The sequence below is a fragment of the Melanaphis sacchari genome, unplaced genomic scaffold (genome assembly GCF_002803265.2).
Source record: "Melanaphis sacchari strain LSU unplaced genomic scaffold, SCAv2.0 Contig117_pilon_pilon, whole genome shotgun sequence".
NCBI classification, from domain to species: Eukaryota; Metazoa; Arthropoda; class Insecta; order Hemiptera; family Aphididae; genus Melanaphis; species Melanaphis sacchari.
The window spans coordinates 649299-663887 of NW_020270456.1; the positions used below are offsets into that span (position 1 = coordinate 649299).

General features: G+C 25.9%; 2 protein-coding genes across 2 annotated transcripts; both read left to right on the forward strand.

Annotated features, from left to right (window-relative positions):
• Window positions 1-295: 295 nt before the first annotated feature.
• On the forward strand, window positions 296-1324 carry LOC112604016. Its single transcript, XM_025352872.1, has one exon. It carries the CDS (start codon window positions 296-298, stop codon window positions 1322-1324), a length of 1029 nt encoding a protein of 342 aa, XP_025208657.1.
• A 2768-nt stretch (window positions 1325-4092) lies between these two features.
• LOC112604017 (spindle pole body component 110-like) lies at window positions 4093-12486 on the forward strand. The gene is made up of 16 exons (XM_025352873.1): window positions 4093-4209; window positions 5260-5512; window positions 5544-5592; window positions 5759-5863; window positions 5956-6079; window positions 6774-6815; window positions 6878-6931; window positions 7024-7155; window positions 7223-7308; window positions 8017-8143; window positions 8214-8336; window positions 8410-8520; window positions 9421-9561; window positions 9671-9771; window positions 9830-10079; window positions 12391-12486. The coding sequence occupies exons 1-16, from the start codon at window positions 4093-4095 to the stop codon at window positions 12484-12486; spliced, it is 1911 nt and encodes a 636-aa protein (XP_025208658.1).
• Window positions 12487-14589: the final 2103 nt, after the last annotated feature.

A 14589-nucleotide genomic window follows, 5' to 3' on the forward strand; every position in this document is an offset into this window, starting at 1 on the left:
TATTTATACATTTTATTTTTGGTAAATTTTTAGTTTTTCCAATACACATAACATCAGTAATAAATTTATCATGATTTTGCCAATAAAAAATGAAAATATATATATCCTATTATAATTTAAAAATATATTATATAATAGCGTTGCTAAGAAATTGCTTTTCGTTATTCTAAACATAATAAATCGTTAAATTTTGTTTTTATCATATCTTATGTTATAAACTTTAATTTAACTATAATTTTATTTTACCGATGATAGTAAAGCTATAACACATTAAATAATAACTAAATTATGCATCATGTTGATGCTAGATGATCCCAAGCGACAAAATGATTTGGTTGAATTCCTCGGACAATTAAATGAAACAGAAAAAGAAACTAAAACTACAAAAGAACTGAATAAATCGGAGAACAAATGCGTGTGTTCAAAAAGATATTTTAAAAAATGGGAAAATAGATTGAAATTAAAGTATATTGCAAAATTAGCAATTCCAAAACCAGTTCGTCTCAGGCCTTGGCCAAATCCAGAGTTGGAAGCTGTTTTGCCATTACCTGTAGTTAAAGCTACTTTAACTGGTAAAATTCCAAGTAGGATATATAAATTGGCAGTACCTAAAAGCAGGCCAAAAGCGCCAAGGGATCTAGTTTATCAAACGTCCTCATCGGGGGATGCCAAGTATAAATATAGGATATCTAAAAATCTGCGAAAAACTCATAAAAGAATTCTAGAACTTGCAGAACCAAAACCTCAAATCAGGCACGTACACCCTAGATGTCTGAAATCTGAACAACCCGAAAGACTTTATAGTAAACCTAACAGATCGTCGATTAAGAATAATTCAGATGATTGGATTAAACATAAAAATTGGCTTAAGAAGAACGCGGCACCTAAAAGAATATTTAGAAGATCTCCGGAAGTTAAAAGACGATCAAAACTGTCGAAATCCCAAACTAACCTAATGTTGGAGAGATTATCTCAAATGCCAGAATTAAAAAGATTTGTGAAGAAAGTGAACGTAAGAAAAACTGAACCAAGACCATTTGGTCAAATAATACCTATGAGCGTGGACTGGGTTCAGCGGTTATCAGTACCTAGAAAATTATCCTCAGAGACGCAGTTGAATCTTGATTATGATCCCGGTGTCATTCCAAGAGCTGCTTTAAATGCAACATTGACACCACGTATAAAAGAATTAGCTGAGCCAAAATTTAATGTTAAAACAGTCAACACGGAATTCAAAGAAAATGCATTCAAAATTTCACCTACTGCGTTGACATATAAAGCTACTAAACGCATTAAAAAATTGGCGATGCCACGAGTATATTAAATAATATATTTCTGTAAATAAACGGGTTATCTACGATAATATACTTTTAAGTTAATATTCTATTGTATTATCTTAATATAAATTTAAAAAAATTTAATTTAGCATCAATAAATTGCATCAAAAGAATATAATATATGCGTTTACGTCTATTTAGTACGATGAAGGATCATTGTAGTATTGTTTATATCGAAGGTTTATACATTTTTTTTTTTTTTTGGTTATTTAAGTAAATTGTGTTGTATACAAAGAAATTTATACAATACACACCGCTTATAAGAATCACATTGGGACCAGCACAAAATAAGTCTTATAACCGAATGAATCTTATAGGTAAAGTAGGAGAAAAAACATAAATTTTGTTTAGGTACATTTTTATAAATTTAATTTTATTACATATTTTGCTTTTATTTTAATCTACCTCAATAAATATTAGATATTAGTGAATGAATGATTTTTATTATAATAAAAATAAAAATTACATACATATATATATATGTATTAATAAAAAATTATAAATGATGTATGTACATACTTATTATTTATGAAAAAAATTGTTATTTTGGTTTGTTTTGAGTTATGTTCTAATATTTCGGAAATATTCTTTTCATATCCATATTGTACATTAAAATTATTACCTTGGTGATAAACAGCTCTCTCTAACACGTCTAGACCATCTAGAGCCTCGACCTTTTTGTATGAAGGCGTTGAACCTCTTCCTCATCAGTCATCTTCCCTTTCATTATTGCTGGTTGCTTACTACTTCACGTTGTACCGTCTTGGAAAGACAGTCGTACTTTTCTAAAATGTCTATTTTGTTACTCAAACTAAGAGCACGTCGCGTTAGATTAGCATTCACGTAATAACGAAAAAACACGACATTAAAACTCTAATAACGACTGATTGATGATTGTGCATTATACAACAATTATACAGTTGACCTTATCGATCACGATAGCTGTGACAGGTAATCAGAAGCTTATTAATATTTCACACTACAATAACGATAATTGCGATAAATATAAAATGCAATAAAATTAGTTGTACATACACACATTATAAAGCATGAATTGTAACCAATAATAACCGAAAAAAATATGTAATTTTTGAAAACTAATTTATTTTTAAATTTTAACCAAAAATGTTATTTCCAATCATTTTTTTTCACGAAATTTGAGTTTTTATAAACAAAATAGTGAGTCTTATAACTGGGATTTTTATAATGTGTTTGGATACATCTAGACCGTTCCAGACGATTTTGAGTTTAATAATAATCGGCTGAACCTTATATCCGTGACTCATATAAGCGTCGTCTACTACATACATTATATATATTCGTCGATATGATTAAAAGATTCAAATTATTCTAGTTGTAATTATGTTAAAATTTTGCATCATAATACAATAGAGTTCAAAATATAACTTAAAATAATACTATATTTTAAATTTTAATAAATAACTAGGTACCTACTCATTATTATCTTGCCACGATAAACGTTCTGACAAACAAATACTTTACGAATTCAAATCTAATCTCCTCAGCTGTTCTTATTGGTTTTCGTTCGACTCTTGATAATTAAGTAAAATATACCATATCGATATTATCTTGCCTTCAAGAACCTTCATTGATATTCCCATCTTTTTATTAATCATATGTATAACCATTGTTCGTAACTTTTTGTTTTCTTAAAAATTTATGTAAATAAATACATGCGAAAACTACCGTCTCTGCGTTATTTAGGTTCTAAAACATTAGTTTTCGTAATATCCTAAATTCTGCAGATAAAATTCGGAAAACTATTACAACGACTAGGAGTAGGCTCTTGAAATCCAATTATGACTGAGCAAAATTCTTAATTTAACAAACGTTAGTCTATCATAACATTAACATTTTACTGTAGAAAAATAATTAATCGATAGAAAACAATAAGTTTAGTGCAACGGGGCGTTAGTCTTTAAATTTAATTTTTAAATTCCGATAAAGATCTACTGTCGTCTGTCGGCTATTTTTGTAGTTGATTTTTGTTGAAGTGATAATAAAGAAAAAGTGATATTTATTCAACTATGATTACAATTATTCGACATGTTGACCTAATTAAAATTAAAAAAATAAAGTGTAGGTATACTTACACAATTACACAACATATGGCGATAATCTAAAAAAGATTTTATCAAGATGTACGATTGTCCCGTTGTCTAAGTCACAAAACACCACTAGTTTTAACCGATATTATATAGTCGATATTTCTTGAACTTTAGATATCATTTGATAAACACAAGAACTGTAATGAATAATAAAGTTATGTACCTACAATAATATATTATGGTCAAATTATAATTTTAGATTTGTTCTGAAAAATTGTTTTTCCTCACCGTTCATTAGTATCAAAAAAGTTAATTAAATTGTCGTTATTTATTTAAAAAAAAAAAGTCATAAGTATATCATTATTATGATGTATTTCTACTTTCTAGTATGTTTAGAATTTCGAAAATTTATGATTATTTAGTAAAATACTACTGCTTCTAATAAATAGTGTACGTTACAGTTATGATAATAGGTAATATATGTGTGTTTTATGCGAATTTGGAAAGTTTGAAGTTGATCAGTATATGATTTACAGTTTTAGAAATGTGTATTATGTATAGTAACGCGTTGTTATTGGATATTCGATAAACATAATATTTTAATTAATTTATTGATAGGTATTTATTTAAAGTATTTTATTTTTTTACATTTATTAAAATTTTAATAAATTAATTACACGATTGTCATGGATGAAAATTCCAGTGAAAACATTCTACAGACTATACAAGACATAGATAAAACTATTTTACAGATTTCAGAATGTATACAAATTCTTCGAAATGCCGAAAACAAATTAAATCTGGTTCGTCGTATTCTTATTGACTTAATAATAAAAATAGAATTAAAAATTAAAATGAAAATGGCTATAGTCGGGAACACGACGTGGCGTGTGACCGCCGCGATTCTAGCGGTAAAATCGTCTAATGTGTTATTAAAACTCTAAAATCAAATGGCTCTCATTTCATGCAACGTGCGCGAAGGACGCCGCAAATTGAGAACCATTGTGTGCGACAGGGTGATTATCAGTGTAAAAAAAGATCACACGTCACTTTTCGCGTCTCCGACTATAGTGTTAACATTGTAGTCAATCAATTAACACTGGATATTTTTATGCGAGTGACTTTATCCTTTTCCTTTGGAAATTTTCAAGCTCATTGTTTATAATAGTTTCAAATTCTAAAAATCAGTGCTTTCAAACGTTATAATAACAATATACTATATACTTCACAAAAATCGATTGAAATTTGTATACGTAATTATAACGGAAAACGGTAAACATAAATAATTAAATAATACGAAACAAAACATAACGATTAGGTAACAAAATATATGATATATCATTAAACAAAACATAACGCTAAACGTTATATATAGTATATCATTAGAAAAAAATTTAATTTCCAATTATTTAATAGGTATAAATTATAAAATATAATAAAAATTTTAATTCTGAATAACGATAAACGCAAAAGTTGAATAATGATGAAGTCAAAATTTGTATTACGTTTTAGTTTTAAATAACGTATAACAAATATTTTTTTTTAAAAGCCCTGATAAAAAAAAAAATATATATATATATATTTTAGAATTCCACAATAAAAATATACACGTATAGAATTTGTTGAATTGTTTATCTACATAAAATAAAATAGTGCTACCACTAGACATAAAAAAAAAAAAATAATATTTTTAGTACATTTTATTTATAGAGAAATCAATATTTTTAAAGATAATTACAATAATATTAAATTGTATTCATAACTCAATCTTATCTGATTATGATACATTAAAATAATTAATATTTAATTATCATCCATTTACATTTTGTCAATTTGTTATTTTATAACTTTAGAAAGAAAATAAAACTTTGGATGAGATAACGACATTTCAGAACTTACAAAAAACAATTGGTCTACAACTAAAAGAATTGGACGAAAAATTTGAGCTTTCCAATCAATTAAAAATGTCAGTGGTGGACCATACATACAAATTGATGAATATAAATTATGGTGGCACCGTAGATCAATTGAATCCAGGATATCAAGATCGAATACCAATTTTTGCTCAAAATGTAAATTCATACTTTTATATTATTAAATATTCACGGTCGATAGAATTATGTATATAATTATTATTATGACTATTTATATTTTAATATTATGGTTTTGCAACTGATGGTTTGTATGTGTACGTATATACTCGTATTTTTAATCATTTTTATAAAATGAGATTTTACTAATGAATTTACATTCTTTATCAGATAATATTAAAGAATATTTCTTTGGATAAATATGAGTATCCTTATATTTATAAATATACTTTTTTCATATTTTTATGTTATCGTAGACGAGCTTCGAAGACCCACATACTGTTTGTCAAAATAATTGTTCAATTCGAGAATGTGGTTATAACGGTGATTCCAACTGTTGTAGTGCTTCTTCTAATGCCTTAAATAAGTAAAGTATATTTTTTTATTTTTTATATGTCCGTAAGGTTTTATTTTCATTAAATTAAATTTACATAATTGTTTGTAATAATATTATTTTAGAAATACGTTAATGTCACAATGCTCAGACAGTTTTTACAACTCACAAGAAGTTTGTCAACTAAAAGAACAACTTCAAAATATTATCAATGAAAACCAAGAACTTCTTTTTAAATACAAATCTATAGTTTGTTTTAAATTTAATCAATAATCATAAAGTAAAACTTAATTTTAACGTTATATAATTGAGTAAGGGCAAAAAAAGCGTAAAAATGTTATGTATAATAATGTTAGAAAAATACAATTTTTTCATAGTTTTTCATATTTTTTATATAGCTAGCAGTCTATAGTGAATTTTATAAATTTCATCGTAGTTTAAATAATAATTCAGATAATTCTACTTAAATCTATTCTTTTTACAACGAGTTTGATATTACACTTGATTACCTATCATTATTCCAAGCAGAAGTAATAAAATCAATTTAGAAGGATACCCTTTTTTTATGTTTACTTAAGCAACATTTAAATATTTCGGTAATATAATTGTATTTGGTTAAATAATTTCATATTATTTTCATTTACGAGATCCAATGGTTGGGCAGTTAAATTAGGTATAAATAAATAACTTAGAATATCTATAACAATGTAAGTACTTTGATTGAACTGGAAATGTACGCATAAACAGTAAAATGTATCATTTTTTATAATTTATTTAGTCAATAACTTTATGCCATAAGAAAAATCTTTATCTAATAAATGTGACCTCCGAAAATTTTAAAATATAATATATTAGTCGAATATTGGACCTTCTTAAAATGATAAGCTAACTTTATAACTGAAAAGCATTATCGAATAAGCTAATGTATTTTTGTTTTTTATAGACCGAACGTAACGATTTATTGGTAAAAGTTTTGAACCGTCCCGTAAGTAATATTACATGTAACAATCATTATTTCGAATTATTATATGATTTAATTAACTGTAGGAAATATTTAAAAAAATAGAAGGATGCATAAGATTTCCCGGAAAGAAAGAAATGGTAAGCCCTTATAAAGAATTATAAATTAATTATTCAAGGAAAATTCATTTATTTTTAATTTTGCTATAACTTTTGTCTTTTTTATATTGTAGGAAGAAAAACTTTCAGAATTTAAAACAGAAATATTAAGATTGAATTCTGAGATTAAAGAAATACACATAACTCAATTAAAATTAAAATCAGCCAAAGAAATTTTTAACCAATTTAATGCTACTAACTGTCAGGTACTTAAATAAAACTAAGTTAGAATTGTAAATATTTTAACTGTTTAAAATATTGTTATGTGAATAGTGTGAAAGTTTTACATGTAACGAAAATATTAATGCAAGTACTAAAGTTCAACAACAAGAAATCCAACAAATTGAATTGCGGATAAAGTAAATAGTTTATTTTGAGAAGTAGGTAAATGTTAGTGTTTTTAAAACTGTTGATCAAGTAATGTGATTATCTTATTAGTTATTAAAGTTTCATAGATACTTATGTTTATTTTTTTCCATAAATTTTATTTACTTTCGACAAACATCTATTTGTTTTTTTTTTTTATACATTTTATGTTTGATGAAGATAAAGGAAGTTAACTATCCTCACGACCAATACTGACATGTTAAACTTGATTGATATATTATCTCCTGGTTAGCACAACATAATTTACCATAGCACCTTACTCTATATAACCTTTTGAAGTTTTTTACTTTTGAAAGCAGGACAAGCAAAGGCACAGTATTAAACCTTGATTAACATTTTCTTCGATACTCTTCATTTTTTTGCATTACACTTCTATGGATGTTCCTTGGTATTATTACATATATTCTTTTTATTTTTTTTTATTTTTATCGCTATAATATTATCATACGCCTATTTTAAATCTATTAATACCATGCAGTGTCAACAATGAATGTTATTTATTTATTCTAACAATAATGTTTCACAATTTTATTTCGATCATAAACAAAAACTGACAAGGAAAGTTGATAAAAATCAATTTAATCGTATCTTATGATTTGATCTAACCATATGAAAATTGAAGGTAGCCCGAGATTACACTTATTTAAGTTTAGTATAATATACAAATATTTTATTTCTAGAGAAAAGACTAATGAGTTGAATAATATTGTATTTCATTATGAAAATATCGGTAAGACGAATGATAATATAATTGATGCTCATAAGAAGTTAGCTGATGATTTAGTAGAATTATTGAAAAAGATTAAAGTGTGTCAATGCAAGTTTAATATATATAAAAAAAAAAAAAACAATAATATGTATTAAAATAAAATTATAGGAAAACGATTTGAATGGTTTCAAAGATTTGATAAATAATTTAAATAAAAACAACGAAGATATCGAGACAATGGAATTGATCATCAAAGAGCGTGGTAATGAAATTAACGATTGCAAAGAAAAGGTACCTCTTTAATGAATTTTTACTGCTAAGTATAATATATGAGTAATAACACATAATTTTTATATGGATTAAGTTAAGACGAGTACAACTTGAAACCAATGATATTACTCTAAAAACGAAAAAATTGGAAGATTCGATGAAAAATCTGTCAAACGATTTCAATGAATCGTATAATAAATTAGAAGTAATGTTTAAAATAAAAATATTGAATATCCTGTACCATAATGATGCCTACATTGTTACTTTTTCAACCGTTTTAAAAAGTCGATTACCCACTGAGTAATTCTTTTATCAAACTAACACTTATTATTTCATAAATGTTAATAAAAATTATGATTGTTGTTCGATAAAAAAATTACCTTATAAAAAATTATACCTAACACATTATTAAATATACTTATACTGTATTCAATATATATATTTCGCAATACCTATGGAGTTAAAATAACAGTCGAGCACTTCCGCGCTGATGCCGTAATGATCAGAGAGATTTCAAAGAAATTTTTTACTCTACACTATTATATGAAATTCTTAATCCAAATACAATTTAAAATAAAATAAAAAAAAAAAAATTCAATATGCACAACAAAATATGAACTATACCTCAAAGCAATGTAATGATTTGAGCCTCACCTGCTGAGATTTTTACTAAAAAAAAAAAAAAATATGTATATCAGTACATCTTTTGGTATGCAATAATATTTGTTGATAACTATAATATAGGTATTTTTATGTTATAATAGTTGTTAATGAGATATTATAATGGACCAGAATTAATAATAAATGTAAATTAGTAGTCTGATGTGGCGCGGTAGTTGGCCTCACTCACTAATATGTTCTGAGATCAAGCATCGGACAGCATCACTAGCTCTCGGATGGGTGACTATCCGACTTCTTAGTGATGAATCTATGTCGCGCACACATACACACATGTGTTCCAATCTTACTAAAAAACTTTACAAATAAAAACTTTACACAACAGAAAACAACCTACTGTCTCTATCCACAGCTAATGGCCTTAGTTGCCGGACTTAAATAAGATCAATATATATAAAAAAAAACGTAAATTATTGCATTTATATAGTTGGTTTACAAAGAACAGCTGGAGGAAATGCTAGCATTGCCAAAAGTTTTGAAAGAAACACACATTAAACTACAAGAAGAGACTGACTTAAGAGTATTGGCAGAGGAAACAATGTATAAGCTTGAGTACGATATCAAACAGGTAAAATAATACTTTAAATAATTACAATTTTTAAAAGGATTTTTACGAATCATTGATATTCTGTGCACTGATTTTATGATAAATTAGTACGATAATATTTGTTATTAAGGTGGAAAGTTTGAAAATTCAAAATGAAAACGACGATGAAAAAAAGAATCAAACAATTAAAGACGAACAATTAAAAATAGAAGCCGAAAATAAAGTTATTGAGTATATGCGTTTTACGAGTTAATCTTTAATCGGGTACTTCAGTATAAATGTTTTTCAGGAGTAAGTTAAAATCACTTGAACAAAATGTTGAGTTAGCTAAAGAGTGCATAGATAAAGAAACTCAGGAATTAAATGCAGTAAATCTCCAAATTCAAGACGCTATTGCAGAGAGCTCAAAACACATAAACGCATTCAAACATTTTTCAGAAATACATTTGGAAAGAATAGTTAGCGACTTAAGTAAATTAAAAGAAATTTGTACGGAATCACAACGCAGAGAGTGTACGAAATTTCTCGCTAAAAAATCGGTATGGATCCCTTTATTTTCAAGTGCTCATTTGTTATTTATTAATTCATCGTTAAACTTATTACCATGTTTGAATATGGTTACTGTACTTGTAATCCTTATTTTTAAATACTTTTTTATGTTAAATATGCTTAAGTCATTGGTGAAGTTAAGTTTGACAGTCTTTCTTAGTTTAAAAGTCTTGAAAATTTAATGAATGGTGCTAAATACCGGAGTGACTGGAGCGTAAAAATATAATTTATTTTATCCATCAGGATACGATATAAACAGTGCAATTGTCAATTTAATATGATCACCATAGGAAAGTATTTATTATAGTGTTAGTATATTAAATATAATATATAAGTATTATCCATGTAGAATTTATTAATTTTTTTAAATTATTATTTATGTAAATAAATGTTAACTTATGGATAGTAATTATAAAACATTTTTTTTAATACTAGATTTTCTTGAGTGTAATAGATATATTTCAAAAGTTTGAAATTCGAATTTACTAAGTTTATGAATCAGAATTAAAAGCGATATTTGTTATTAATTATTATATTTGTTATTCATTGTGCATTATTTGTAAATAGGTATCTACATACATATTACACAAGGCGAGGAAACAAAAAGCTTCCCAGTTTGATGAGGTTGTAATTCAATTAATAAATTGTGATTAATCATATGTTATGAAGTTCGGTTATGTTTTGTTTGAGATATTAATGTCATTTCAGGAGAAAATTTTAAATGGATTATTTTCTTTTGTTATTTTTTTTTTTTTTTTTTGTTGCGATTTGATTTATTTGAGTTGTAAGGTGATAGCTTTATGATATGGATGAAGAAAGATGGACAATTTTTTTTAAAAAAGAAGAGAATAGAGAAGTTATAGGAGATTTATAAAGGGAAGATTCGTGTTTGAGAATTAGGTAAATTTGATGATTCTTCTGTATCTGAGTAAGAAGAAGAAAAGGCGGCATTTCTAGAAAACACACACATTGATTTTCTCATATATGCATATATCCTTAGTTTTGGCACCTGTGACATTGAGATAGGCATTGATTGAAGTAACGTTCTTTTATTTTAATTTTCGAATAGCATAAGGTTTGAATATTTCTAGATTGTTTGATGCGGGCTTAGATCAACGATAAATAATTGAAATGGAGTAGAGTTGAGTTTTTTTTTATATTTGTTACATTTCTAACCGGGCACTTAATAATTCAGTCAAATTCATTTTAAAATTTATTTGACAGTTTGAGAAATATTTCAGAAAAAAATGGATGTCATATTAACTTCTGGTCAATTAAAATAAAAATTATATGTAAATATATATATATTATATGTAATTATATGTAAGTCTAAGTTAGATTAAAATTGGTGGTAATTTGCAAAAGGTTATGTATACATGGTGCTAAGTGGTATGCACAGATCTTTACACTGACCACGGTAATTGAATAAAAACCTTATAAATGTCCTGTTGTATCTATAAAACGACTTCACTACTATTCAGAATGCATTTTTATGGATGTGACAATTCCTGTTCACTTCAGCACAATTCAGTGTTCTTTCTTTAATTTTTATACTCGAGATATAGCTATATTTGAAAATGTTTGTAAATATTTAAACAATAAGAAATATAGTACGATGGTTAGGTTAAATGCCTATTATATAAGTTTTAAAATACTACGAAATTCAATAACCTCTCTGCATTTTCATCTATTTTTCAATTTTACATATGTACATTAGAATGGTTTTGATCAAAAATATACACCGTTTTATTATGTAAAATTGACTTAGGTTGACCACAACGAAATAACTATTTTTTTAATATCAAATAGATAAGGGTTTGAAAACTTATTACTTGTACTATTAAAATCGGAAGTTTATCACGATTTTCTATGTTTAACATTTTTAGGCGGTCGAGGCCGCCTATCGTTTTTAAAAATCTCACTGATCGTTTAAACAGTAAAATTATAAACGAGTAGGTATAAGTCGAGTAATAATAAAGTAAAAAAGCTATGCTGTACTTAAAACCTGTTCACAAGCCTTAAATAATGAAATAATGGACCTTAGACTTCTGGTTACGTTTACTCTATGCTAGAGATGATCCTAAGCTATATTTCTAGTTGCACTATTAATTAATATTTTGTTAAACAGTGAAAATAGATATTAAAACTGTATCTCATAAAGAAGAAACTTCATATAGTTTTGATTTCGAATTTAATCTGAACCAAACTAACTTCACCTAGATTTTCACTAAGTCAGAGTATATAAAATCAACAAAATAATAGTGTATGATAAAGTATTTAACTATTTATTTGTTTATTCAGTTTATGGATCTTCTAAAAGATCGCATAACTTCGATTAACCAGAACGTGGAGACATGCAAGCTAGAAGTCCGTAATATTTTGGAACAACCAAACTAACATAACACGGAACTATAACCTAAATAACGTGAATTTTGTGAAAAAAATATAAGATTTTATTCAATGAAAGTTAAAATAACTGTAATGACGTATATTTAGTGTTTCCGGTGAGATAAAAATCAATTGTTAAACTTATTAAAAAAGTAAAAGTAAAAAGAAAGATTTCATGTAATCAGTAATTTTATACCCTCATAACATGAATAGTACATACTAACATTATTTTTTAGTTAAATTTCTATAAATTTCAATAAAAAATTTTCATTAAGTTTTACAAAATCTCATATAAAATGTTTCTAAAACTACTTAAAAATATTTAAAATATGAAGGCATAATTCATTCTTATAATTAATCAGTTCAAATTTTAACAAAAGTTAACATTTCAAAAAATGTTTTACTGTCGAACATAGAGAAAACATGAAAAACAAGGATAGAAAAAAAATTAATAGTATAGGCTTGTATAAACATTTCAAAGTTTTCTGTGAGTAGTCCATATTAAATTTAAAATCTAAGAGATGCAATAAAAACACAATTTTTCTATGATCATTTGCATATTAATTGACCCCAAAAAACTTAAATATTATATTGTATTAAATTCAAAAACATTAAATGTGAGATTTAAAAGAATAATGTCATAACATATATTTTATAAATTTATTTAAGAAGTAACTTAATATATTGAATAGTATACTTTAATTCTCATTCAAGATTATAAATCAAACTCAATCATAATACCTATATTATTATAAACATATAATAAACGTACAAAAAAAATTAAAAAACTAAGCGGACGCCACAAATGCATAATATTGTTAGTATTTTAAAAAAAAAAAAACATAATTAAAAAATAATTTGTATATAGCTAATATGAATTAAATCCTTGTCCTTGTAAAAGTTAAATCGCTAGCTCCGCCGCCACCACAGGATATAGGATACTATAAAACGAGAACACTTGAACCATACGTTCCTGGTATTGGACACTCCGAATCGGGAGAACTCTTACACGTTTTTCAGTGTTTAAGAGGTATGATATGTTCAATAAACCCTGTAATTAATTGTCAGATAATGTCAATCTGTATAATTTATGACAAATATAATTGAAGTCAATGGAATGAATATCAAATACCAAAACTGTGATAAACAAAAAAAAAGAATTATATTTTCATTAACAAAGTTAAGCCATCATTAAAAATATTCGTTCAATAATTACAAAATGACCACTACCATAAAAAAATATAAACAAACATTATAGAAAGTAGGGTTATTTTAGATATTAATACAAAGTACTTCGTTCAGTTACGTATTGCTAACTATATTTACATCTTAAGTTGATTGTTCATTTTTGTTTCTATTATCAACGCATTCTGTTACAATTGAATGCTATATTATTTATGTAAAATTCATTTCATTACTATTTTAATCATACATATTATGGTAAAATTTTCAGCACGCATTATATATAAATCCTCACTTTTATAATGTTTTTATATTTTATTTAGTAGGGTCATTTTGTTAACAAAGAATGAATATTTTAATAGTTTATTAACTTTTGTCAACGAAAATATACGTCTTTTTGTTTATCACAGTTTTATTATTTGATATTTTCCATTGGACTTCCATTATTAGCATAATATACTGATTGACATTAACGGATCGAATAATGAGTTTTGTATCATACCTCTTTAACCTAAAAATTGTTATAAAATCTCGTTTCGTAGTCTTCAATATCGAACGTATAGTTCAAGGTTCTGTTTATCTAGTACTATACGGTGGCGTAGGCGGTTTTAGTCACAAGATCAAGGTATAAGTCATATTAGCTTTGTAATGATTTCATTATCATTATTTTAATTATCACCATAATAACAATAACAGTCTACTTTCTAAAATTTTACTTTATCGGTAAAAATTGTATATTTAATTTAAACAAATGAATATCAACTATATTTACATCTTAAGTTGATTGTTAATTTTTTTGTTTCTATTATCAACAATCCAGTTTACATATAATTGAATGCTAATATTTTTATTAATCACTTACATTCATTACCTTTTAATCATACACTGTATTATTATTAAAGACAAAATTCAGAACTTGTATAATATCCC

Excerpts from the sequence above, each read along its gene's own strand:
- LOC112604016 (XM_025352872.1), top strand. The coding sequence starts at position 296 with ATGTTGATGCTAGATGATCCCAAGCGACAAAATGATTTGGTTGAATTC.
- LOC112604017 (XM_025352873.1), top strand. The coding sequence starts at position 4,093 with ATGGATGAAAATTCCAGTGAAAACATTCTACAGACTATACAAGACATA. Across the intron at positions 4,210-5,259 it reads CCGAAAACAAATTAAATCTG|AAAGAAAATAAAACTTTGGA; the intron begins GTTCGTCGTATT and ends TTATAACTTTAG. Across the intron at positions 8,144-8,213 it reads AATTATTGAAAAAGATTAAA|GAAAACGATTTGAATGGTTT; the intron begins GTGTGTCAATGC and ends ATAAAATTATAG.